Raw genomic sequence first — 25,038 nt, 5'->3', positions numbered from 1 at the left:
GAGTGTCTCGTTCTTACGACTTACAGCAACGTCTGCTGGGGGGATGATGCTGGGTCTCTGCTGTGATTCCTGCATCCACAAACCAGCCCAGCAGCAAGGCTCTGGGCACCCATCCATGCCCAGGGATGGTCCAGCTGGAGGGCAGGAGGGATGGACTGGGGAGTCCCAGGGCTCTGGGAGGAGGACCGAGGCAGGTGTTGGCACCAAGCTCTGCGGGTGCTCAGGGTGAGGCTGGGGACAGAGCCAGGAGCCGCTTGGGCTGCAGCTCTTGGGCACCTGCCGCTGGGTGCAGGTGAGGGGAGCGGAGGGGATTATTGCAGGGATGGGTCTCGCCACCCCTGTGCCAGCACCGTCCCCACAGGTGTCTCTGTGGGAATCAGCTGAACCTCAGCCCCACAGGCAGCACGTGGACCAGCTCGGCCCCTCGCAGCCCGATGCTGGCCAGGTTCACATGAGAGCCCTCCTCTGGGCTTGGGCCAGGGTGCGGGAGCCGCGCTGCTGCTGGTGGTGCTGCATGGCCAGTGCCACTGCCCATTTGCCAGGATGCTGGGTGGGCTCTGGAGCCCTTGTCCCCCTCCTCGCAGCCCTGTCTATGCTAGGACGTAGCCCTTGGGGGGGGGTGACGAGCAGCTGTCCCCTCCCTCCCTCCTGGCTGCGGGACTGGTGCCTTCCCATACGTGGGGTGTGGGGTCATTGGCAGCAGCTTGCGATGCTTCGATGTCTCTTGCACAGGCTGTCGAGGCATTGCTGATGATGGCGGAGCTGTGGCACGTGGGGCCGTGGTGCTGTGCTTGGTGCTGCTCCACATGGAGGAGCGTTGTCCTTGCGGTGTCTGCTGCCTGCCCAGCTTTTTTCCTCTGTGGGGTTAAGAGAAGGAGGTGCAGAGAGATGCATTTATTTCCTCCAAGTGACCGGATCTGTCCTCTCCAAGGTCTGCAGGGTAGCATGTGGGAGAAGAGGGGAAGGACAGATGCAGAAGCATTAAGTTTACTTAAAATTATGACCCACTGGGGAAGCAGAGCAAAGTTGCCTTTTATGGTTCCCAGCAAATCCTGAGCATATCTGAGAACATCCCTCTGCACCCTCCCTGAGAGCTTCTCTGGACTGTTCCCTATTGAGAAAACGGGGGAAAAAAACAAACCCAACCAAACCCAGCCCCTTCTGTCAGCGAGTCACTGGGAGGATCCTGCAGCTGGAAACCCACCCTGCCAGACTGTGGGAACTCTCAGTGGCTCAGCAGACATGAACGTGAAAACTGCGCTTATCCTCCTCATTCTGGCTTTAGCCACGATATTTGCTTTAGTCTGTGTGTTGCTGATAAGAGGAAGGGCCCCCAGCACCTGCCAGGACCAGCCCCCGGAGCAGGAGGACACCGATGATGGCCAGAGCCTGGTCTTTGCCGATCTGACGCCCGAAGAGATGGCGCAAGTGGTGCGGTACCTGCAGGGAAACCTTGGGGTGCAGCTGGTTGATGCCTCGCGTGCAAAACCCTCCGACAACTGCATCGCCTCCGTTGACCTGCAGGTCCCTGCCAAGGCGGAGGTGCTGCGGTTCCTGGATGGTGGAGGGGCTCGCCCCCCCCGAGAGGCACTGGCTGTGCTGTACTTTGGGAACCAGCCAGACCCCAACATCACCGAGTACGTGGTGGGTCCGCTGCCGACGCCAGCATATCACCGGGACGTCACGGTGCAGAAATACAGGGGGAAGGTGCCGTACCACCGCAGACCTGTTACTGGCAAGGAGTACATGGATATCAATGCCCTCATCCAGCAGGAGCTGAGAAAGGCACCACGCTTCCTCGCCACATGCTGTGAGTCTGACGGGACCGACCTGGCCATCCTCACAACGGCCCCGCGGGGCTTCAAGTCCGGTGACCGTGCCACCTGGTTTGTCCTCTTCCACAGCATGGCCGGCACCGGCTACTACCTCTTGCCGGTGGGGCTGGAGGTGCTGGTGGAGCACAGGGACCTCCGTGTCTCCCACTGGCAGCTGCGCCAAGTCTTCTACAATGGTCGGTACTTTGCCAGCATGGGAGTTCTAGAGGAGGCATTTGTGGCCAGCTTGCTGGAAGTCGTCAGGATCCCGAAGCCCCAGACTGAAGCAGTGCTGGGCTCGATGAGACCCCAGCGCCCACCCGGCTCCCCAGGTCCACTGCAGTATGAGCCCCAGGGTCCCCGCTATAGCATCAGGGGCAACCGTGTCACCTTCCAGGGCTGGAGCATTGCCTTTGGCATGAACCCCAACTCTGGCCCGCGCCTCTTTGACATCAGGTACCGTGGGGAGAGGATTGTCTATGAGCTGAGTCTCCAGGAAGCCTTAGCCCTGTACGGCTCCAACTGCCCCGGGGGCATGTTGACCCGCTACCTCGATGGGAGCTTTGGCATCGGCAGGTTTGCCTATGAGCTTGTCCGGGGCCTCGACTGCCCCTACACAGCAACCTACGTGGACCGGCACTACCTGGCAGAGTCAGAGACCCCCAAAACCAACCAAAATTCACTCTGCATTTTTGAGCATGACGCTGCCCTCCCTCTGCGGCGCCACTTCTCTGACTCGCAGTCCTTGTACTACGGAGGGCTGCGGAAAAACACGCTGGTCATCCGTGCCATCTCCACTCTCATCAACTACGACTACATCTGGGACTTCATGTTCCATGGCAGTGGGGCCGTGGAGGTCCGGGTTCATGCCACTGGCTACATCAGCTCCTCCTTCCTCCACGGCCAAGGCACTGACTACGGCAACAGGGTTGGGCCCCACACGCTGGGGACGATGCACCTCCACCACATCCACTACAAGGTGGACCTGGATGTTGACGGTAGGTCTGGGTGCCTTTGTGCATGGCTATGGTTCACTCTGGGCTGCGGCTCTGCCCGGGGCGTGGAGCTCAAGAGGGTTTTCCCTTCTGCTTCACAGGACAGCTGAACTCCCTGGAGACCCAGGACATGGCGTACAAGATCGTGAAAGAACCCTGGAGCATGCAGAACACCATTGAACGGCTCTACCTCCGCAGGGAAAGGCTGGAGAGGGAGGACAAGGCAGCATTCCTGCTCAACACCCCCATGCCCCGCTACCTCTCCTTTGCCTCTCCCAATCCCAATAAGTGGGGGCATCCGCGCAGCTACCGGATCCAGATCACCAGCTTCGCCGGGGAGCACCTGCCCGCCAGCAGTTCCATGGAGAGGTCCATCAGCTGGGGCAGGTGGGTGCCAGGACTGGGGTACACACGGCCCCCACCCGCTCTCCTCCCACCCTGCCACCACGTCCCCGGCTACCCCTGCCTCTTGACGGAGCCGGGGCTGCTGCCTCCCAGCAAGCCTGTGACAGGCTGCAGGGAAGGGTTAAACAGCGACCATGCATATTTTTTTGGCTCTGAAAATCCCTTGAAAAGTTGCTCAATGACATTAGTTCCACAGGCAGGAATCTGACCCCAGATAAGATTAATTTAGAGCAATCACATGTGTTTTTCCCTGTGAGGATAACCAGGCTGTAGGACGAACTTCCAGGGGAAGCACGGGCATCCCCAGGTCTTGACGTCTTCACGTGAGGACAGAATGTCTTTTGGAAAATCATGGAGTCATAGAATCTTTTAGGTTGGAAAAGACCTTTAAGATCATCGAGCCCAACTGTCAACCCAACACCACCATGCCCACTAAACCATGTCCTGAAATGCTTGGGATAAACACGGAACTGGCTCACTGCCAGGGTGAAATTTAACAACTCACGTTCTGGGGGAGGCTGTAGGAGTTAAAAGTGGCTGTGGCTGAAGTGAGCGTGCTGGGCAGCGAGCAGCAGCGTCTGCGCCTGGACGCGTTCGTGTTTCCCGGCCATGCTGGAGCAGCCGCAGGCAGTGAGCCTGAAGGCTCCAGGGCTGCTGCCTGTTACTGCCACACTGGTCCCTGCCAGCCCCTTCCCTGCCTGACCCAGGGCAGGCCAGGTCCCCTGGCACACACCGGGGATGCATCCAGCCCCAGTTTGCCAGTGCATCCCTCGGTGGCAATGCCATGGCTGCCCTGCCCCACGCCGGCACAGACGAGCCCCTCTGCTCTCTGTGCTGGCAGGTACCAGCTGGCTGTCACCCGGCGGAAGGAGGAGGAGCCCACCAGCACCAGCATCTACAACCAGAACGACCCCTGGACGCCCACCGTCGCCTTCGCTGACTTCATCGACAACGAGACCATCACCAACGAGGTGAGCCGGGCTCCCCTGGGCGGAGGGGAGCTGAATGCCGTGGGTACCACCCCGGCTCCTGCCCCAGCCAGAGGCTTCACCCGTCCTGTGGCCAAACCGGGCGGCTGCCAGGCTGGAAAGGTCCTGCTCAGCCTGACAGGGTGCCTGGCTCCCCTCCTGCCCAGGACCTGGTTGCCTGGATCTCTGTGGGGTTCCTGCACGTCCCCCATGCTGAAGATGTCCCCAATACGGTGACCGTGGGGAACGGTGTTGGCTTTTTCCTGAGGCCCTACAACTACTTCGACGAGGACCCCTCGGTGGACTCGCCCGACAGCATCTATTTCAGCAGCGAGCAGGATGCCAGGGCATGCGGGGCCAACCCCCTCGCCTGCCTGCCCCCCGCCGCCGCTTGCGCCCCCCACCTGCCCCCCTTCCGCTACGGGGGCTTCCTCAACCTCAGCCTGGCGCTGCCACCCGGTGGGCTCTGATGGGGACAGGGCTGCCGCTGCCCCCGTCCCCACCAGTGCAGGCAGTCTGTGTCCGGCCATCGAGTGCGTATTTGGAAGGGCTCTGCAGCCACACCAGGACCTGCCCTCCTCATGCCTGGGACGTCTTGTGCTCAGGGTCAGGTTTTTGGAGGAGCTCAGCTCTCATTTCAGCACCGCAATGCTGCCGAAGGCAGACTCAAAGCCTCTGGAAAACAGCCCCTAGGAGTGATTTTTGGAGACTCCATCAGGATGCTACCCAAAGTGCTGTGGGCACCCCACAGCTGCTCTCGTCCTCTGGGACCAGGGCTCCCGCTGCCTCCCCAAGGTAGGTCAGTGCACGCAAGGCGATGGTGCCGGCCAGGGCTGAGCACTACACAAAGCCGCAGCTCCCCTTGGAGCTGTGGTCCATGCCAAGGTTTTGCCCAGGCTGGCAGGAGCGGGCAGCATGGTGGCTGCTGTGGCCCAGCTGCATCCCGGGGGCATTGGCCCATGGGGAGCCAGCAGCTCCAGGATGCCTGAAACATCCACCCCAGCCCTGTGGCCGCTGCAGCTCCAGGGCTGCTGAGGCCCAGGCGATGCTGAGCTCTGGCTGGTGCAGTAGTGCCAAGCTCTGGGGACAGGGACAGCGTACTGGGCTGCACCGGGAGCCTGCAGGAGACACTGCAGGGCAGCGGAACAGGCACACCCTGGGGTGAGCTGCCCCTTGTCTGCCCTTCCCCAATAAACAGGCACTCAGGTGCTTTTTCTGACCAAGATGTTGTGTAGCTCATGAATGCTGTTGCGGCTTCTGCGGTTGGTGGCCAGAGCCCCGGCACTGTTGATGCTGTGGGTGCTGGTGCCCTGTAACGGACAGTCCTGGCTCAGCTCTGTGGTGCTCACGGGGGTCCAAGGGACTGGTACAGCGCCCAGCACAGCAGCGCAAGCGTGCAGCGGCTGTGCTTTTGGACCCGCGGGGGGCTGGCAGGAGGCTCCTGCCAGGGAATATGGGACAAACAAGGGAGTTAATGTGTAACGGCTGTACTGAGCCACATTAATCAGTTCTGGCCTTGGCTGCTGCCCAGCACACTCAGCCCCCACCACCACGGGGACCCTTGCTCCCACGCCCCCAGCTGCGTGCACAGCCCTGGGCTGCAGGATCCCGCAGCCTCCGGAGCCCATTCCCCCTGTGCCAGGCTGGGCTTGGGGACACTGAGGAGCTTAGTGAGGACAGTTCAGCTCCAGCCTCACAGCCTGGCCTTGGCACGTGGCTGCAGATGCCAAGCGCTGGCCAACATATCCCCAGGGGCATGGTGGGTGTCCATCCCTTCTGACCCCTCGCCTGGGTGCTGGGTCTGCCCAGGGCCACGCTGGCAGTGCAGGGAAGGGATGCTGGGCAGGAGTGGGCAGCTTGGAGGGATGGCTCAGTGTGAGGCTGCAGTGGTCCCAGGGTGCCAGGATGGGCCCTGCCCCAAAGGCACCTCCCGGGGCTCGGGGGGAGCAGGTGGGATGCTTCCTGCAAGGCGAAGGTAGCAGCAAGCTGGCTCCCTGCCTGCCGCTGTTTGCCCATGTGTTCGCCAGTGCTGCCTGGACTCTGGCCGTGTGCTGACGCAGGTGAGACCAGATGTGCTTCCATGCTGGCAGCGACCCAGCTTGCTGCCCACTGCCTGTCCCCAGACCTTGCAGCAGGCTGGGAACTTTCTGGATGAAACATTGGCACCGTGTGTGGCACATTACGTTACAGCACCCACGCGCGCTGCACCTCTCGCAGCTGCATCTGGTGCCTTGGAACCGCAGGGACACTGTGTTCTGGAGCCAGCCACTGCCACTGCAGGCACACAGCTTCTGGGCTGCCAGCTGATCCTGGGCTCATTGCACACAGACCCCAGTGCAGAAATAAAGCACCCCCAGCCTGGCCCTATTCCTCCCCTGGGAAAGCCACCCTGGTCAGTTTGCAATGCACATCGCTGGCTAGCAGGGCTGCCAGCGTGCCTGCCCAGTGTAAGGGACGAGCAAGAGCCTGGCATGGCGCTCCCAGAACCAACGGCCAACCCGGCCAGGATGCAAAACCCCAGGTGCTGTCAGCAGCACAGCTCCATCGACAGCGCTTCATGTGCGCTCCCGCGCTGCTCCAGCCCTCACTGTGCTGGGAAGGAGGAGGTGGCTGCTCCCGTCCCGTTTCCCAGCATGTCCCTGCTGCGGCCCCAGTTTTCCTGCAGTGACCCTTTCCAAGGGGACTGGAGCATGCTAGTCCCCATCCCCCAGCACCTTTTGCCCCCATTTTCTGCTGTGAAATCTCTTAGGGAGAATTTATTGCTGACTGTTTCAAAACATTTTCAATGCAGAAGCCAAGTCTGTTGCATTCCTTCACACTGGCCCAAAGCCACTCTCTGTTAAGGACCATAGAATGAGCTGTTGGGGAATTTGTTTTGCAAGAGTAATTCCATTTCTGTGCAAACTTCTGCTTTGTTGGTTTTTTTTTGTAGGTTGGGAGCTCAGTCTGGAGGCTGGAGCAGCTGCGTCCATCTCCCCTGGGCGCAGCAAGCCTGGGCTGGGAGGGACGCGGAGGAGCAGCCTTGGGCAGGGATGCGCCTGCGGCTGGGGCTGATCCTGCAGCATTTGCACCATTTCTCTCTCGGGCACTCAACTTTCCTCTCCTTCACATGCATTTCCAGTTCACTGACGGCAGGCAGCTGGGAAATTGCCGCTCGGCAGGACCGGCGTGAGCCCTTGGTGCTGCCTCCCCGCCCCGTGCATGGCCCTGGCCACCCTGGAACTCCCCTGGCCCCACTCCCCAGCACGGTGAGGCTGCTCTGGCTGTGCTCTGTCCCCGGGAACAGGGTTGGATCAGGCCAGCCTGGGCCAAGGATGCTGAGCGCAGGGTCAGGCTTTGGCTGTGCCCATGTTTCCCTTTGCCCAGGAGCGTCAGCCCTGGTGTGAAGCGAGGACACCGGGAGGGATCCTGGCTGCTGCCACCCGACAGGCAGGTCCTTGGGGCCAAGGACAAGCTGCCTGCAGAGCACAGGCATCGCTGGTCTGCAACTGCAGATCTGCCCTGGCAGTCCCAGCCTTGCGAGGCAGATTGAGGCAGAGCTCTAATCATCCAACTGCCTTCAGAGCACGGGCATTTGTGAATATGGTCCCTTTTCCTTGGCCTGGCAGCTCCAAGAGCAGTCTATGCCTGTATCCCAGGGAGGAAGGTTTGCTGTGTTTGCCTGTTAGATCCTGTGGCTCCCCAGATGTTGTGCAGGCAAGAAGGCAGGATGCTGCACAGAGCCCCCTCTTTGCAGGCAGGACTCCGCACTGGACACGACCTCTGCCTGCTCTGCACCAGCAAACGGCACATGGGCAGTTCAAGGATCTTGACCTGAACTTTCTCGAGGAGAGAGATAAGTGATGCATTTTCACTGGCTGCTAATCATTAACGCCTTGTTGCCTGTTCCCCCATGAAAGGGCAGCTGCCTGTTTTGCTGCGGCGGGCTCTGGCTGGGCAAGCCACACCACTGCCATGGGGCTGCATGTCTGTGCACCAGCACCTATGATGGTCAGCCAGAGCTGGGGAAGGAGGTTTCTCCTGCCAGGCTGATCCTGTGTCCTCAGGCTCCTGGAAATAGCTCTCCATGTTGCTCATTCACCGTTACCTCCTGGGGACGAACAGGAGGATAAAGCTGCGGTGCCGGCACTGCTGCCAGCAACAGCGTGGTGTGGCTGGGATGGGGAAAGGCCACAGGCAGGGACCTGGCACCGGCTGGATGAGTGGTGTGTTCGGCTCTATCCCAGAGCCGGGGTCTGACAGGGCAGTTTTGTGCAGGAGGGGGTTAACCCAGGGGAGCTGTGCTGGGAGGAATGTCTTCCCTCACTGGGAATGTCATTTGCAAAGGTCCTTTAACCCCACACCAGAGATCAGAAAAACATCGATGGCAGCCAGGAGCTCCCCAAGCCTCGCTGTCTGAGGCTGCAGGGAGCTCCAGAAATGGCTTGGAAAGTTTCCCATTACGCAGAGTCCTCATTAAATCAGCCTGGCAAACACCATGGCAGAGAGGTGTTTTTTCGTCAGCTGGAGGTTTCAGCTGACAAGGGAGTGGTGGGCAGCCTGGCCCCCACGCCATGCACGACCCAGTCCATGCTCCCAGGCATCCCTGTGATGCTCCAGTGGTGCTTGGGGTGATGGCAGAGGGATGGGAGAAATGTCACAGTTTGGGGCTGCGGCAGCTCTGCAGTGCTGTTCATGCAGAGTGTGGGTGCTTGAATCTCCTTCCTCATAACAGAGCAAACACTGAGGTTCAGTAGGAGCAGCTGAACTGTTGTGTTGGGTAGCAGGAGGAGCAGGGGCTGCAGGATCCCCCCCCCCGAGTGAGGCAGCTGCCCGCATGCTGGACCCTGCGGGGAAGGGTTAAAGTGCTGGTGCTGGAGCACCCCACGGTCCACGCGCCCTCGAAGCCTGTTTTTCCCTTTTACGTAAGTTGTTCCAAACATGTTTGTAACAACCCCCCGGTGATGCACCTTTGGCAAAAGTGTTTTTGGGTCCAAAGATCAGTGCTGGGACAAGCGACCTGCCTGTGGCAAACAAGAGCCCACAGAGTATAAAACCCCAGCGGCACAGGGGAGCGTGGGACAGCCTGAGCTGCGCTGAAGGGCAGTGGCTGCAGAGGAAGATGGAGACTGGCATGAACCTCCTGCATGACATGGGCATCCAGGCGACCCACTGGCTGCAGGAACATTTCCAGGGCTCCCAGGACTGGTTCCTCTTCATCTCCTTTGCCGCCGACCTCAGGAACACTTTCTTCGTCCTCTTCCCTATCTGGTTCCACTTCAGCGAGTCAGTAGGCATCAGGCTCATCTGGGTGGCCGTGATCGGTGACTGGCTCAACCTCGTCTTCAAGTGGTGAGTGGCCCTGCGCCACGGCTCCCTCTGGGCATGTTGGCACAGCTGGACTGATGCAGGCCAGATGTGCGCTCTCAACCTTGACACTGGTGTAAAACAAAGACCAGAGTTTGGCCCCCAGCTTGCCAGTGGTAACAGTCACTCCTTCCTGAACCGTGCAGCAGCAGGTCTCCCCACTTCCCAGAAGCCAGGCAGAGAGATGGACCCTCCTGCAAACAGATCCCTTTGCTGTCAGCTGGGGCTGCAGTTCTGCGTGGGGGCTGCACGGAGCCCCTCACCACGGGAGGCCGCTGGGATGGCCTGGCACGGCTCTGATATGCGGGGTCAGGGCTTGGTGCTCCCCTGATCTTTTAGGCGAGCATTTCCCATGGGTAAGCCAGGACACTGATATCCCCTTCCTTTCCACGGCTGATAACGCTGATGCAAAGGTAGTCATGGTAAGGAGCACGCAAGGAACCCAGACACTGCTCCAGGCACGAGATGGCCTTGTCAGCAGTGTCAATTGTACCATGGGGCCGATCCACGCTGGCATCACAGCCCAGCAGGGTTCAGTGTCAGCTGGTAGCCATGGGTGCCATCCCTGTGGGTGGTGGGCTGTGGTACCAGTGGCTGCAGGGGCAGTGGACCAGCACAGTGCCATCCTTGCCGCTGCGTTTCAGCGTCCCAAGGTTTTGGGGCTGCATGCACCCATGTGCGTGGGCTGTGCCCCACGTCCCTGCAGCAGAACCCAACAGGGTGGTCGGGGGGGTTGTGCTGGCTGCCCCGGCTCTGCGTCTGCCCCGCAGCTCGAATAACCCGGAATGCTCACGCTGCCTGCACATGTGACAGGGGCAGGTGGCCTCTGCCTCTGATGCCACCATGAGACAGTTGCTCTTGGCCTGAAAAAGAGTGAGAGGGAGCAGACACCGCTCCTCTTTCTCAGCGTGTTGACTTGCTCCCAGGAAGTTCTTGCTCTTCCCCTTCAGGGGCCAGGGATGGGGACACGGACAGGCAGTGTCAGCTGTTGGGACCAAGCGACCAGCTGGATGCTGTGTCTGTCAGGATGCCCTGGATGGCTCATGGGTCCTTTGCCTCTTCCAGCTCCTGGGCCAGAGCAGAAACCACAGCGGTGCCCACCTGCTCTAGTGCCCAGGACCCCTAGAGCCCCCGTTCTCCTTTCTTTTCAGGATCCTCTTTGGGGAGAGACCATACTGGTGGGTCCACGAGACGGACTATTACAGCAACACCTCCGCCCCAGAGATCCAGCAGTTTCCACTCACCTGCGAGACCGGCCCTGGTAGGGACCCCCCAGCCCTGGCAGAGGCAGCAGGCGCTTGCCCAGGGGACCTGCACACTCAGCTCCCCACTCCGGGTCTTGGTCCCTGCAGGGAGGAGGGTGCTGGCATGACTGGGGCCGCAGCTGGCAGCCCACCAGCAGCACACACCCCTAGCTAGCTCTTGAGAGAGGGCTGTTATCACTGAGCCGCAGCATTGGCCCCTGCCTTGGTCCCCGGGGACGCCGGCTGTGCCTGCAGCGGGTGGAGGCAGGGCAGCCCCTGCATGGAGCAGACCTTGACCCTCGGTACAGACGTGGCGGTTCAGCACAAACCCCTGCCTGTGCTCGGCCACAGCCTTGGCCCGTGCTGGGGGTGTGCTCTGCCCTCCAGCCCCAGTTGCGGGCAGCCACTCCATGGGGAAGGGGCTTGCCTGGTTCCAGAGCAGCTCTGTCTGTACTTTGCCTGGGGTTTTCTACCAGAGCCAGGGAAGGGCTTCAGGTGTCCCTGGCACACAGCACAAGCCGTCGGGAATGGTCAGTGCCCTCTGCACAGTCTTGCCTGGCGGATGGGCCTCAGAGCCAGAGCCATGCTCCCACACTGCCCCTGCTGTGCTGTCTCCTGCTCCAGCCTTGCCTGCACCTAGGGACGGAACTGGGCGCCTGCCTTAGAGGTGACACCGCAGCCGCTGGGGGACAGGTGCTGGGTGCAGTGCCACCCAGTGCCGCAGCCCCTGGAGCCTGGGCTGCTGTCTGGGAGCCCCCCAGGCATGAGGGCACAGCCTGCTCTGAAGGGGAGTCTGACCTGGGTCTCTCTTCTTGCCCAGGGAGCCCCTCTGGCCACGCCATGGGCGCAGCAGGTGTGTACTATGTCATGGTGACAGCCCTCCTCTCCACTGCCATGGGGAAGAAGCAGTTGAGGACGCTCAAATACTGGTAAGTTGTTTGCCAAAATCACCTGTGCTGGGCAGAGGGTGCTCCAGAGCCGATGGGCTTGCAGCTGAGCCCATTGAGGCACAAGGCTGTGGGCAGACAGCCAGGCCATGGCACCCCAGGTGGGGTGTGCACCAGGACGTGCTCGGTGGGCAGCCAGGCACTGCTCAGGGTGCGACCGCAGCGCTCCAGGCAGCGAGAGCTGGCCCTGGCACTGATGTGGCCGCCTGCCCCTTGCAGGGTGCTGTGGATGGTGCTTTGGACAGGGTTCTGGGCAGTTCAGGTCTGCGTCTGCCTGTCCCGAGTCTTCATTGCTGCCCACTTCCCCCATCAGGTCATTGCGGGGGTCATTTCAGGTGAGTGCATCAGACCCCCCCATCCCCTTCCCCACAGCACCGCCGTGCTGGTCTGCAGCACCGGCCAGGAAGAGTGCACAGCCTGACAGAAGTGTGTAGGGTTGTGACAAAGCTGTATCTGTGGCTCTGCAGTTACTGCCCTCATCGTCACGGGCAGGATGCCCACCAGGACATGCCTTTGTCCCTATCCCATTTGAGGCATGAGTCCCAGGCAGACAGGGCGCTGCCAGCCACTGCTGGGCTCTGAGGGACAGTGAATGTGGCCCAAAGGCACAGGCAGGGCAGGCCTGGGGTGTGGAAGGGTTGTCACTGGGCAACAGAGCAGGATCAATTGTCTGTGAGCAACAGGGCACAGTGGTGGCCGTCGGGGCAGTCAGCACTGCATGGGAGCAACTGGGTAGCCCCCAGCACGTGTCCCCCGCCAGAGCACCCAGGGCTGTGGGATCTGCTTAGCTCCACCACCCTGAGGCAGGCAATCACTCACTGATCAGCACCGCCTCCTCTCCTGCTTCATTACTGGCAGGGATGGCTGTGGCCAAGACTTTCCAGCATGTCCGCTGCATCTACCACGCCAGCCTCCGCCGGTACCTGGGCATCACCTTCTTCCTCTTCAGCTTTGCCCTGGGCTTCTACCTGCTGCTGCGGGTGCTCGGCGTGGACCTGCTCTGGACGCTGGAGAGGGCGCGGAGGTGGTGCACCCACCCCGAGTGGGTCCACATTGACACCACCCCCTTTGCCAGCCTCCTCCGTAACCTGGGCATCCTCTTCGGGCTGGGGCTGGCCCTCAACTCCCACATGTACCTGGAGAGCTGCCGGGGGAAGCAGGGCCAGCAGCTGCCCTTCCGCCTGGGCTGCATCGCCACGTCCCTCCTCATCCTACACCTCTTCGACGCCTTCAAGCCGCCCTCCCACATGCAGCTGCTCTTCTACGTCCTCTCCTTCTGCAAGAGCGCAGCCGTGCCGCTGGCCACTGTCAGCCTCATCCCCTACTGCATCTCCCAGCTCCGGGCCACACAGGACAAGAAGGCTGTCTAGGGGCGTCCCTGCAGGTAATGGTGTGCCCGGGCAGGCGGCCCCCCCCAGCTCTGGGCTCAGGGACAGTCACTGGACCCTAGGTGCACCCCAGCCACAGTTTGCTCCCCGCTAAATCTGCACAGACTGACTCCACACTGGGAGCAGACTGTGAAGGCTGGGCTGGCTGTGCTGCCAGATGGCTCCCGTGGCGTGGACCCGCAATGCTGGTCATGCTGTAAGCTGGGGCAGTCTGTGGCCAGCCAATGGCACAGTGAGCCCTGTGCTCCCAGGGCTCTCCTGCCGCCCTTCCCGCACCCACAGGTGGGGTTCATCAGCCTGGGACCCAGTGGCAGCAGAGGGAAGACCCTGCGCTCCCCTGCAGCTCATGGGGATGCGCCACCTCCATGCTGCAGGGCTGGGGACAGCAGCACTGGGAGCAGGGTGCTCACCCATGGGTGCTCGGGGTCTGCTGGCGAGGCAGCTCTGTTACAGCAATGGGCAGACACTGTGATTTGGAGGTAAAGCACCGGCTTGTGGGAGCCCCATCCCAGTCCTGAGGTGTTCAGTATTCACTGCCGTGTGAAGTGGCATGGTGTACATATCTGCATATGTGTGTACACATACATAATGCATAGCTATATACACATATACATATGGGTGTATCTGTAAACGAGGTATTTTATTAAACCTGAAGGTGTGTTTAGCTGGTGAGTTTGGACATCTCGCTGGCCAGTGAGGTGGGATGGGGGATTGGCTCCCACGTGCAGGGACTGCGGTGGACGCTGCTGGTGGTGTTGGAGGAAGGACATCTCCCATGGGGTCCTGCTCCTACCATCACCTGCAAGGCATGGGCAAACCACTGGGAAAGGCAGCGCCAGGCTCCCCCAGTCCTCGTCACCTTTCACCCTCAGGTGCAGTTGGACATGGCCAGCACAGTGCGGGGGGACGAGCTGCTTTTTGCACTGTTTATCCAGGGTTTCTGGATGCACCTTGTGCCAGGAACAGGGACACACTCGCGTCACCTCACTGGTTACAGAAACAAGCATGGCTTTGAGACCAACCGGCTCGGCTGGGGCTGTGCTGAGCCCCCAGGCTGCGGGGACAGAGCTGCCATTTGGCTGCTGGCTGCATTGCGGGGTCAGGACCCGGTGGTCAGTGCTGGCTCGGCCTCCCGGCACTGCTCGCCTGAACGCCGGGTCTGCCCAGGGCGCAGGAAGCGGCTGCGTCAACGTGGGGTCAAGCTGCTTCGCTGCTGCCGGCTCGGCGGACTCGTCCCTGCCTTGGCGCCGTGCTCGTTAGCAGGAAGTCGGCTGTGGGCTTGCCCTGCTGACTTCAAAGCCGTACAGGCTGTACAGCCAGCCAATTAACTCAGTTAGTAAACATCCTCTCTCAGTCTGAGATATAGTTTAAAATAGATACGAAGGTACAGATACTTTCTTCCTGCCAGACTCTACATGTGCATGTGCAGTATCTCCCCCAAAACACCAGTTCCTGCAGCATTTACCCCATACCCAGCTATAAGCATCAGCAGTGTTCTCTGGTGTGGTGCATCTGAGAAATGCCATCTCCCCTGCCCAGATCTTGCAATGCCTTCAGGAGACGGTGTCCAGCAGAGCCATGGTAATGTCCCTTGTCTTGCTGTGGTTTTGATGGCCTTTACCACATGTGGCAGCAGAGTGTGAGGCTTTGCAGCCTTTCCCAGCCATCTGATGGGAGCCCTCCCACTGCCAAAACACTGAGAGCCATCAGGTGAGAGAGCACCTGCCTTCTGACCAAACTGCACATCAGCAGAACCCCATGCTAAAACCCATCCACGCTAGAATGCCTTCCACGGCAAAGTTTGCTGTAAAGCTTGCTCAGTACAGAGCTCAGCCGTGGACCTAATTCTTTGTAGAAAGTTTACCTAGATGCACACGCATGTGTGCGCACACACACAGACATCCCCCCCCCCCCCCCCCCAAGTTTCCTCCAGCTGGGGAGTGGGCAGGCTTGGCCCAGTGGTTATTCCAACCCGGAAGGATCAGGATGGGGCAGCCAGACCCCACGGAGGCAAGTGCAGAAAGCTCCTCTCTGGGAGCCTGCTGTGCGCGGTGGGAACAAGGGCTGCTGGTCCCCCCCAGCAGCAGAGTCCCAACAGGCGCTGATGGGTGCCGCAGTCGTGACCCTGTGCCTGCTGCTGCTGCTCACCAACAGCTGGCAAAGGTCTCTCGGCTGAATGGTACCTGCATCAGCTGTGTATGGAAACCCTGTGTGCTGGAGCTGCTACTATCGTCTGTGTTCATGATAGATAAACCTCCTTAGGATAGAGGTTTCTTTTCTTCTATTTCTCGGTTTATTACCAACATCTGAACCAAACCTGTCATGCCATTTCCAGCAAGAAGGGGAAAAAAAATTCCCAAATTACCTGCCGTGCTTTTTCACACCGTGACTCCACAGCGCCCTTTAGTTTCTGCAGCTGAGATTGCAACAGCTCCCGGACCCACCCTGGCAGAAGAGGCAAGCTGAAAAACAGTGGGGAGTAGCTCTGCCTGATCCCAAGGGAGTTTACATCTGCATTAGCAGGAGAAACTTCTGATGTTCAAAAATGGACCAGTAACAACTGCACCCCAACAAGGGAAAGGACTGATACACGAAGTTGAATGATTTCCTGCCTGTGGGGCACCCATTCCCCCTTCCAGCTGCTCTCTGCCCCAGCTGATTCCAGACTGTATCCTTTGCTGTGCTTGATCAAGCCTGAGGAAAGCTTGCCACTATCCAGGCCGAGATGTCAGGTGGGGAACAGCTTCCTTTTGCTGAGCATTCGTGATGATACTCACTTGTAAATGAGTTTGGTTGCTGGAGACTCCCAAACTCGGGTACTGTTCTTGTGATGGGACGTCGAGAGGAGGACGGGAACTGACAGAGCTGCAGAGGGATGGGAGATGAGAGTGGGGATGATCGTGACCTTGCTCTTCTCTTTGAGGGCTGCCCTGCTGGAGGACAGCTCAGGGCTCAGTTCCTCTGCCATTACCCCACAGCAAAGTCCAGGTGTAGTAGTAGACCAGGTGTAGTGCTGTAGTGGACCAGGAAGACGCCAGCCTGGTGCCAATGTACCCATGCACAGAAAGCTGCTGTCTTTACTTAGGGGACTTCAGAAACAGCTGCTGTTCCAAAGGCGAATGCTCAGGAGCTCTAGGCCTGAGCTTGGACGATGTCACATTTTGCAGACTAGCACAGAAAGCACCACGAGTCAGCTGTATGCCAAGACCCAATCTGGCATTGACAGTTGAAACCGTACAACCTAGCCGGCCTTGTTCAGAGTAATGCTCAGGCCAGACGACTGCTTTTCTGTAGAGCTATTTCTTATCATGTAAAAGAGCCAAACAAGATACTATTGCAGAGGCAGGGGAAAGGCCACTGCTGGGCAGAAAAGAATGGTAATGAAAGCTCAAGCTTGTGGCAACAGAAGTGAAGGAAGTGTTCAGGCACACACCTACAAGAAATGCCCAATGTACAGCTCAGACAAATGACTTTAATATGGTTTTCCGTCTGCCTGCAAAACAAAGCACTAGGTGGCTGCTTCTATCCGCCTTTCATTCTCATATACAAAGAGTCAGCATGTGTGTGTTAACATTGTTCTGCCAGGCCAACTACAAATGGATGAAATTCCCTTTTGCAGTAATGTACTTGATGCTACCGCAGCAGAGCTCTGGGACTGCAGCGATGAAGCCGGAGTTACCTGACAGCTGCTCCCATCAATGTCACAGCTGGGTCAATAGCAATTGCTGCCCGAGGGAACCGCCAAGTCCAGAGGTCAGCAGCAGCCCTGTGTGTTGGCCAGCAGTGAGGGGCCCTGGCAATGGCATTAGCGCAAACATCTTCAGACCTCCAGCACCTACAGATTTCTGAGTAGCCAGGAAAAAAGGTCAGATCTTTTTTTTTTAAAAAAGGGCTCACAGAGACTTGTCCTTTGGTGCCCCCTCCTTTCCTTGCTCACAGGCTTGAGAACAGCATCTTGTCTTCTTGCCTCCCCATTCTATCTCAGGCAGCCATAACTGGTGACCAGCTTAGTTTGGTCTTTTAAGGGGGATTTACTGATCTGAGCATCCTTCCAATTCCTGCCACATTTCATTCCTTCTCCTCCCTACAAAATTTCAGCAGCAAAAGCTTGATTCATTTTCTCTGCACTTGTTGGCAAACATCATACTCAAACCCTCTGCTTCTTACCAGTATTCCGATTTTTTAAAATGCATCCAGCTTATTATAAATAAATACGCTCACAAATCAATTACTCCTCAGCAACTGGTACAAAGTAAAAAGCCACAGTGTACTGCAAATAGGAGGGCCCCTCTCTTGGTTTTAGGAAGCCTACAAAATGGTTAAATAATGACTACTTTTAGAATGGGTACCATTTGCCTGGGGAAATGAAAGAACCCTTGCAGCAAAGTGTGGACAGCAGATCCCCTCCCCCAACTTTCCATGAGCACCAAATCAGCTCACACAGAGCATATGCACACCAGCTGTTGTTTTTATGTCTTTATTCTCTGGAAGAGAAGTTAGTGGAGCTTATGCAAAGCAGGGAAGACAACCCTACTTTGAGCATTGTTTCTTATGCTTCAGGGCTTCGACGGCTGATGAATTCCTGGAGCAGAGCTTGCACTTCTCCTCGCTGACTCATCTTGGTTGCCTTGCCCTGAAAGCGGCCTCGCTTCCCAGCTCCTTTGCCTCCCAGCAGCTCTGCCACCCTGCAGTAACAACAGTACAGGCTGAAGGCCACTTACTTGCAGAGAAGAGAGTGACCTGGCGTAACCTGGTCTAGTGGAAGGTGCCCCTTGGCAGGGGGGTTGGAAGTAGATGATCTTTAAGGTCACTTCCAACCCAAACCATTCTATGATTCTATGAATGTGCTCCAGAGAGCAAACAAGGATCCATGCCCTAATTATACTGCTCGGCTGCTTAGTCTGCAACATTAGAATTCTTACTAATTTTAAAGAAACCATAGAACATGTTACCTGGGACCTAAATTCTCAACTGCTTCAACAGGTCCAGCTAGAAGAAACAGTCCTGCTTCTTTTTCATCTCCCACAGTCAGGAACAGCAGGGTTTCCTGTGGACAGAGAGATGGACCTTGTTCCAGAATAACCAGTGCCGCCTTTGTCTGGGAAGAGGACAGAGACACTGGCCACAGGACCCATCCAAGCATGCAAACAATTCAGAAGTTTTTGTGTGTTACTGAGACAGAGACTCAATTTGAAGAAAGTAAAAGGGAGGGGGGCTTTTGAACCTTTTGTGGTCAATCATATATTGGAGGGGACAGAATGGGTACTGGGGTATCCTAAGTTAAAAGGATATGGTTGGCAGTTGCACTAGATGATTGTTGTAGGTCTCTTCCAACTGAAATAGTCTATTCTATTCTATTCTATTCTAAAACAGCTGATGAGGTTCTGTACAGCTCTTTGAGGGACAGGCTCTTCCACAGTGCTCTGAATTTTCACTGTTGTATTTCTTGACTGTTGAGGATTCTCCTGCAGACTGAGGCTGCTGGGGACAATAACCTCATGTAACTTTTAAAAGGAAACAGACCTGTACCTTCTGACTATAGTTCAAACAGAAGCCGAGCCCTGCCTGTGCTACAGCTTGAACGAAAAAGCCAGTGGTGTCAGGTTAGTCTTCATCAGTGACTCACCTCTGATCCAATCTCATTAGCGATGATATTCATAAATTCAGAGTCACCCTCTTTCCTGTATGAATGGGTAAAAACAACACTTCATAAAGAAGCAAAAATCCCCTCTAGAGTCCAAAACATCAATCAGAAACCAAAAGCCTGATCAGGCCTGGGATTTTGGCCTCTTGCTGTTAGGATGCAGATTAGGTTTTTTCTATATATCTAAATTGTCATTGTGTGTTCCTGTGGACATATTAGAAATTATTTAAGTGTTTATCTTTAAGAAATAAAGCTCCTTAGCTTTATTTGAAAATATCAAGGGCAGAGAGAAATCAGATAGACACAGTTATTTCTTAGCTATAAAACCAGAAGAATTCAGTGACTGAATTACTAACTCATTCCTTTAATTACACAACCTTCCAGCAGGGTGAGACAGTTTAATATTCTATTCACCTTGTTTATATTCTTTCTTGAGAAACAAGCCTGAATAGGTGTCAGAGAGATGCAACTGCCATAAATGTGTAAGATACCATTTTACCCTTTTCCCTGAACTCCCACATACCTGTGTAACACGAACAGCTGACTTTGAACAGGTTTGCTCTTGAAGTCCCGGGCTATCAAAACAGCAATGTCTCTAAGCAGGTTCAAGTTATTCTGAAAGAAAAGCAAGTAAATTGTACTGCAGATGGAGAAGTCAGTGTGAACACTGAGTTGTGTTCCCAGAGATGGGAGCAGTTTTCATAATATCGACAAAAACTGATGTCTACGATTCAATTCCCAGTTATCACGACTAAAGCGCAAGTCTACAGGAAGCAGCCACCATCTGCTTTTCTCAGCCATCCTCATACCTTCTGAAGCAGTTTCACAGAACTCTGCAGTCTCTTCACAGCCTCTATGTGCTCACCTGGTCCATTTCTGAAAGAAAAAGGAGAATTTGGATCGCCACTCTGGAGGACAAAGAAAGGATTTCTTAAAGGAGCAAAAGCAAGTAACATCATAAAAACCACCGCGTAGATGTACCCCAAGTCTTATGTGGTATTTGTCAGACGGAATAGTAAAGATGAAATAATCAAAGTGGAAAGGATATTACTTGAGCAGTGACGTTAGAGCCTTCTCAGTACTGTGACTTTGTTCGATTGACTTCAGCACTCTGTTTCCTGCCAGGAAAACCAAGTTGGTTTTGTTCTTTTTCCCTTTTTCTGTGCCAAGGAGTTTAATAACCTTAAAAAGAAAATCACCCTGTTCAGAAAAGGACTGTACTTTGCTTGTACTCACACAGGTGGTCAGTTCCTACTAGACTATGCCTTGTTGTGCATATTGGCTCTCTGCCAGTGAAAATAAACTGATTAAAATCAGCCATAAGATCAACATACGCACAAAAAAAAGGATGGCAATACAGTGGAATTAATACAATTTGCTAGTCATGGGCTGCACTCTGCAGTGTATCTGGACGTCTCTGCTGGGATACAGACTCCAACAAACGACTGAAAAGACAGAAGCACTTAAAGGCAGCTCTAGAATTTTATCTCCACCTCTCTGCACAGAGGATTTCTCATTCATGACAAACACTCAAAAATATCAGAGTTTTAAGCAGAGGGAACAAATGGCTAGCAACCCAGCAATGCACCGCCAAACTGGCAATATACCATATGCCCTCTGCAGAGGCACTGGCAGTTCAGAAAATATCATCGCTACAGACAAGGGCTGAGTTCTTTTACAAAGAAAGAAAGGAGCCTGATTGGACAAAGGCTGCTGACCTGTGTGAGGCCCTATTGGGGCTCACCCAGCACAGGGCTTCCCCATCAGGACAATTTCCAGCAGACCCTGGATCTCAGGGACTGCTGCTGTGCTAGGTCTGAATGTGCGGAGCGAGGCTCCCAAAGGCAGCTCAGCTGCAGCCCCCCACCTGCAAGTCACTCAGGTTGGACACATGCGTCCCACAGCACATGTTGGAGTCTATGCCTTCGATGTCAACAACTCGCACTGGCCCCGCGTGGTCATCTGGCAAACCACGGCTTCTCACCTAGCAAAAGGAGGACAGTGGCAAACAAGGTGACATTCATGCCACAGTTATTTCAGTCCCACAGATATCATCCGTTCTCTCCCCACCACTCACTCTTTCAATTTCAGGGTCATCTGCAGCCAGTTCCCTCACCACCACAGGTACCCTCTCCCGGATTTTCTCATTCACACTCCTCTCCAGGGCCTCTATTTGCTCTGCTGTCATCGAGGGGGTGTCCAGCTCAATGACACTTCGCTGACGGCCCAGCTCCCTGCAGCGATGAAGAACATCCGCTGCTGTAGCTAAGGCCAGCTGGAAGGTCCCTCTGTGCAGCCCTAAGTGCCATCCCACTGCTGGGAACGTGGTGACTGAAACAAAACATACTTCACTCCTCTCCCTGTTTTTTACAGATCACCAGATGCATATGCTTGGAGGAGGACAAGACAGAGCAAATACTTTGCACAGCTTCTCTCCAGTTCAGTCACCTCTCCCAGGCCCTCTGAGCTCGAGTGAAATGTCCAAGGGCAAACTGCTTTTGATTTATCAATGTTCAGCTCCTTGCAGACCAGCACAGTGGCACAGGCCAAACAAGAAGCCTTTTTCCTGCTCACCATGAAGTTGTCTTGAATCCAAACATATGTTCTGCGATGGCAGTGATGAGATGTTGTCCTGGAAGAGAGGTGCAAGCAACAGCTTCGAGTGCCACCAGACGCAGGAAAAGAGATTTTCAGTCAGACTGTATTTTTTCTGCTGACATTCCCCCTGATATTTGCAAATGCCCAGCCACATGCTCGGTTCTGTGGGGCTTATGCTACTGCTTAGGAGCAGACAGAAGAGTCAGCCATTGCCTCGTGGGCCTTGGGACCCTGAGAGCACCAAGGCGCGCACTGAAGACTTCGAAGCAGGTTGAACTCTTCCTTCCAAACCTGTTCGTGGCGGGTTTGCTTCCAGGCCGAGGAGAGCCCCGGGATGGACTGGGCGTGCAGAGCTGTCAGGCTTCCCCCATCCCCGACCAGGGTAAGGGCAAGCTGGGCACTGAGGGCCCCCCCGCCCGGGGCCCGGGTGAAGCCAGGCGAGGCCGCCCCCGCAGCGCGGTGTTACCGGACGCCCCTCGGTTGGGCCGGGGCACGGACCTGAATGCTGCTGCATGTGGTCGAAGCGGCGGTCCCAGTCCAGCGACAGCAGCACCTCGGCGCCCGGTTCCAGCGCCTCCTGCACGAAGTGGACGGCCTCGGGGCCCCGCCGGGTGACGCGCAGCACCGGCACATCGCCGATGAGGCCGCGGTCGTCCGGCTGCGGACACGAGGGGCGTCAGCGCCGCCGACCCGGCCCCAGCCCCGGCCCCGGCCCCGCGCCCGGCCCGTACCTGCCCGCCGCCCTCGGGGAAGAGGATGGTGTCCTCCAGCACCACCTGGAACCCGCGCACCGGCTCCCCGCCGCCTTCGGGCCGCAGCTCCGCCGCCCGGCACGACACCACCCTGGTGGCGAACTGCGACAGAGGCGGCGGCGCCGTGAGGGCCGGCCCGCGCCTCGCCCGCCCCGCGCCCCCCCCGTCCCGCCGCTACCTGCCGGGCCCAGCTGTCCCGCTGGCACTGGAACACCATGGCGGCAGCGGAGCGGCGGCCGGGACACGGGGCTGACGGCGGCCGGGGAGGGACACGGGGCCTGGCGGCGACGGCGGCCGAGCAGGGACACGTGGCTGGCGGCCGCCGTGCCGCAGGTGGGCGGGGCCTGCAGGGTGACGCGCGGCGCGCGCTGCCGGTGCCGGCGGCGGGGTAGGACGCGGCGGCGGCGGCCCGAGCGGACAGCAGACGGCGGCGGCAGCTCACGTTTATTGCCCTGTGCCCCCCGCGGGTAACCGGCACGGGGAGACCGGTCGGCTCCCGCCGCCCTGGGTCGGGGTCCGCTGCGCTCGGCGGGGAACCGGCCGGGGCGGCTCCGCTTCCTTGGAGAGCCCTGCCCGCGCTGCTCGTCGGCGCGTGCTGCCGGCGCACCGGGAAGCCTCCCGCGGCCGCGGCGTCCCCGGGGGCCTGGGCTTCAGAGGTCGTCCTGCGGGAGGGAGAAGCGAGGTGCCAGGGAAGGGGCCAGCCCCCGGCCACAGCGGCCGGTACCGGCTGGGCAGCCCCCGGCAGCCCTGGGGAGCATGTCCCCGGCGGGCCCCGGGACGGGCTGCCCGAGGAGAGCAGCTGGAGCGGCTGCCGGTGTCCCGGAGCGAGCGGAGGGCCAGAGGCTCGGCGCAGCAGGGGCGGCTGCAGCGTGTAGCAGCGCCTGGGGGAAGCAGCTCGCGGGCAATGCTTACATCCAGGTCGTCCATGGCCGGAGGGGGACCTTTGTCCGTCACCTTCTCCAGGAGCTGGATGGGAAAAAAACGGCTGTGGGAACTCCGAATCCCTAGCTCCACCCCCATCCCGAGCACCCACCCCACACGCGCCCCGGGACACCGAGGCCTGCAGCCCGGCTCACCTCTGCATACTGCTCCACCATGGCCCTCTCCACCTCCTCGTCCCCTTCCCAGTCTCGCCAGTTGTCAAAGTCCACGGAGAGCCAGGCTGGCTGTGGGCAGAGAGAACATCGCCTGAGGGAGGGAGCAGCACGGAGGGGACCGGGCAGCCCCGTCCTCACAGCCCAGGCATTGCTCTGTGGGGTGAGCGCAGACTGCTCCTGCTCAGGCGAGGGGACTGGGCAGGCTGGGGCAGGGCAGGAAGGGGAGTGTGTCCCTTCATCTGCGGGTGCTGGTCCTGACTCCGCCTGTGTCGAGGGAAAGGGGTGCTGCGTCCTTCCTGGACGGCAGAGGTCCATGGACTGGCAGTGACCGTGAGGTTGGGCTCTTTGGGAGCTCTTTGTTGGGATGCCCGCGTGGGGCCCTTGGTGTCTGTCCTGGGGGCAGGTTGGTCCCCAGGAGCCATGAAGTGCTGTGTGGGGACAGCACATGCACTGAGGCTGGTCCTGGCTGCCAGGGGCCACACACACCTTGATGTTCTCCTTGGTGATACGGGGCCAGGCCACTTTCTCCTTCCACTTCCTCATAAAACACGTGATGGAGCGGGCGGAGCGCTTCTCCCGTGAGTCCTGCCAAGAGATTGGGGGTGCCACACCTCAGTGTCTGCCGGAGTCCTCTCTGTAATCCACTGCAGACACACACAGGATTAAAGCTCAGCCACATTCAGGCTGTGGGGGACACAGAACCACAGAGACAGGTTGTTTTTGGCCCCAGGTAGCACTGCGAGTGCCCGGCCCAGGGTCAGGGCTCACAGGCTTGTGCTGACCCCGCTCAGGCTCTTGGGAAAGGGGCAGGATTCAATGCTAAGCAACGTTGCTCAAGACTGCACAGGCTGGATTTAATTCTGAGCCCGATGCAGGCTGTCAGAGAACAGTTTGCTGGGCGGAAGCCTCACCTTGGAGTTGACCCTGGCATACAGGTTGATCTCGTTGTAGAACTCCACACCATCCACATTTTTGCAACTGCCAAAACACCGTAACAGCCTGGCTTAGGAGAGGGCTGAGGCCACGCGTGCCCCATCCCCCAGACCACCACCAGTTCAGGGCCACGTCCCTGGTCGGCAGGGCAGTGGCAGCTCACCTGAACACCAGCCGCTGGTCCTCAATGATGACCTTAACATCCGTGCTGTCCTCGACACAGAACTCCAGGTAGACGTACCGTGGGCGGTCGTACCACAGTGTCTTTGCCGGTTGCCTTGGGAAAGAGCAGACCAGCAGGTTTTTCTGCGGTGCCCAGCAGCACTCCACAGGGACCACGCAAGGCATGGGGTGGGAATTGGGGCAAGGAAAGTGCCCCAAACATGTACCCTGCCTGGGCCGAGCTCCGGGGCTGGCAGCAAGAGTGAGGTGGGTGCAGGGCCCGGGTGGTGGGCACGCAGCTCTCCCCTCTCACCCCCCAGACGGCCCCTCGCCTCAGCAGCCAGCGAGGCCCGGCAGGCCGGCCTGCCCTCGCTCTCCCCTGCCATTGCTGGAGGGTCCCGGCCGGGGCCCCGCGGCGCTGGGCCCTGCCCGGTGCTGCCTCAGGCTCCGGGACCTGGGCGGGTCCCCGAGACCCCGACCGGACACTGTCCCGGGGACCGGGCGCCGCGCGGGGGTGCCGGGCGCTGCCCGTCCCGTCCGGCCCGACCGCGCTCACCTCGCCATGGCGGTGCCGGCCCCGCCCCGCGCTATTTCGGGCCGGGGGCGCGGCTGTCGGCGGGGCCGGGAGCGGGGGCCGGGAGCGGGGATCGGCCGGGCCGGGCCGGACCTGGCGTGGCGCGGCCACCTCGCGGCCCGGTCGCCGGCCCAGCGCCGCCCCGCGGTGGGCGCGCACCGCGCCGGGCCA

At 58.5% G+C, this 25,038-nt stretch overlaps 4 protein-coding genes across 8 annotated transcripts; 2 read left to right on the top strand and 2 right to left on the bottom strand.

The window, feature by feature from the left end:
- Window positions 1-99: 99 nt before the first annotated feature.
- Window positions 100-5,405, top strand: LOC115344291 (membrane primary amine oxidase-like). The gene is made up of 4 exons (XM_030021313.2): window positions 100-2,812; window positions 2,911-3,196; window positions 4,056-4,185; window positions 4,350-5,405. The coding sequence occupies exons 1-4, from the start codon at window positions 1,243-1,245 to the stop codon at window positions 4,650-4,652; spliced, it is 2,289 nt and encodes a 762-aa protein (XP_029877173.1). The 5' UTR covers window positions 100-1,242; the 3' UTR covers window positions 4,653-5,405.
- Window positions 5,406-9,221: 3,816 nt separating this feature from the next.
- Window positions 9,222-21,145, top strand: G6PC1 (glucose-6-phosphatase catalytic subunit 1). 5 transcript variants are annotated; one of them, XM_041125585.1, is made up of 6 exons: window positions 9,222-9,513; window positions 10,680-10,789; window positions 11,593-11,701; window positions 11,939-12,054; window positions 12,578-13,103; window positions 21,125-21,145. In XM_041125585.1, the coding sequence occupies exons 1-5, from the start codon at window positions 9,284-9,286 to the stop codon at window positions 13,087-13,089; spliced, it is 1,077 nt and encodes a 358-aa protein (XP_040981519.1). In that variant the 5' UTR covers window positions 9,222-9,283; the 3' UTR covers window positions 13,090-13,103; window positions 21,125-21,145. The 5 variants fall into 5 exon arrangements, with proteins under 5 accessions (XP_040981519.1, XP_040981520.1, XP_040981518.1 ...); XM_041125586.1 differs by lacking the exon at window positions 21,125-21,145 and adding an exon at window positions 19,494-20,090; XM_041125584.1 differs by lacking the exon at window positions 21,125-21,145 and adding an exon at window positions 14,043-14,516.
- Window positions 17,571-23,241, bottom strand: LOC115344567 (alanyl-tRNA editing protein Aarsd1-like). The gene is made up of 14 exons (XM_030022091.2): window positions 23,178-23,241; window positions 23,014-23,067; window positions 22,280-22,763; window positions 22,081-22,203; window positions 21,848-22,007; window positions 21,326-21,383; window positions 20,829-20,985; window positions 20,619-20,735; window positions 19,803-19,933; window positions 19,561-19,627; window positions 19,275-19,366; window positions 18,734-18,788; window positions 18,060-18,154; window positions 17,571-17,792 (listed from the first exon to the last, which is right to left on the bottom strand). Coding segments are annotated over exons 2-14 (1,677 nt in total). The 5' UTR covers window positions 23,016-23,067; window positions 23,178-23,241; the 3' UTR covers window positions 17,571-17,656.
- PTGES3L (prostaglandin E synthase 3 like) lies at window positions 22,648-25,033 on the bottom strand. The gene is made up of 7 exons (XM_030022671.2): window positions 24,850-25,033; window positions 24,295-24,408; window positions 24,110-24,176; window positions 23,685-23,783; window positions 23,178-23,267; window positions 23,014-23,067; window positions 22,648-22,763 (listed from the first exon to the last, which is right to left on the bottom strand). Exons 1-7 carry the CDS (start codon window positions 24,855-24,857, stop codon window positions 22,752-22,754), a joined length of 444 nt encoding a protein of 147 aa, XP_029878531.2. The 5' UTR covers window positions 24,858-25,033; the 3' UTR covers window positions 22,648-22,751.
- Window positions 25,034-25,038: the final 5 nt, after the last annotated feature.

The sequence above is a fragment of the Aquila chrysaetos genome, chromosome 8, assembly GCF_900496995.4.
Source record: "Aquila chrysaetos chrysaetos chromosome 8, bAquChr1.4, whole genome shotgun sequence".
Taxonomy (NCBI): Eukaryota; Metazoa; Chordata; class Aves; order Accipitriformes; family Accipitridae; genus Aquila; species Aquila chrysaetos.
This window is presented reverse-complemented; position numbering and strand designations above follow the sequence as displayed.

Excerpts from the sequence above, each read along its gene's own strand:
- LOC115344291 (XM_030021313.2), top strand. The coding sequence starts at position 1,243 with ATGAACGTGAAAACTGCGCTTATCCTCCTCATTCTGGCTTTAGCCACG. Across the intron at positions 3,197-4,055 it reads AGGTCCATCAGCTGGGGCAG|GTACCAGCTGGCTGTCACCC; the intron begins GTGGGTGCCAGG and ends CTGTGCTGGCAG. Across the intron at positions 4,186-4,349 it reads ACGAGACCATCACCAACGAG|GACCTGGTTGCCTGGATCTC; the intron begins GTGAGCCGGGCT and ends CCTCCTGCCCAG.
- G6PC1 (XM_041125585.1), top strand. The coding sequence starts at position 9,284 with ATGGAGACTGGCATGAACCTCCTGCATGACATGGGCATCCAGGCGACC. Across the intron at positions 9,514-10,679 it reads CTCAACCTCGTCTTCAAGTG|GATCCTCTTTGGGGAGAGAC; the intron begins GTGAGTGGCCCT and ends CTTTCTTTTCAG. Across the intron at positions 10,790-11,592 it reads CACCTGCGAGACCGGCCCTG|GGAGCCCCTCTGGCCACGCC; the intron begins GTAGGGACCCCC and ends CTTCTTGCCCAG.
- PTGES3L (XM_030022671.2), bottom strand. Across the intron at positions 24,177-24,294 it reads GACCAGCGGCTGGTGTTCAG|TTGCAAAAATGTGGATGGTG; the intron begins GTGAGCTGCCAC and ends GTGTTTTGGCAG. Across the intron at positions 23,268-23,684 it reads TCACCAAGGAGAACATCAAG|CCAGCCTGGCTCTCCGTGGA; the intron begins GTGTGTGTGGCC and ends CTCTGCCCACAG.
- LOC115344567 (XM_030022091.2), bottom strand. Across the intron at positions 22,204-22,279 it reads GGGACAGCTGGGCCCGGCAG|TTCGCCACCAGGGTGGTGTC; the intron begins GTAGCGGCGGGA and ends CCTCTGTCGCAG. Across the intron at positions 22,008-22,080 it reads TCCCCGAGGGCGGCGGGCAG|CCGGACGACCGCGGCCTCAT; the intron begins GTACGGGCCGGG and ends TCGTGTCCGCAG.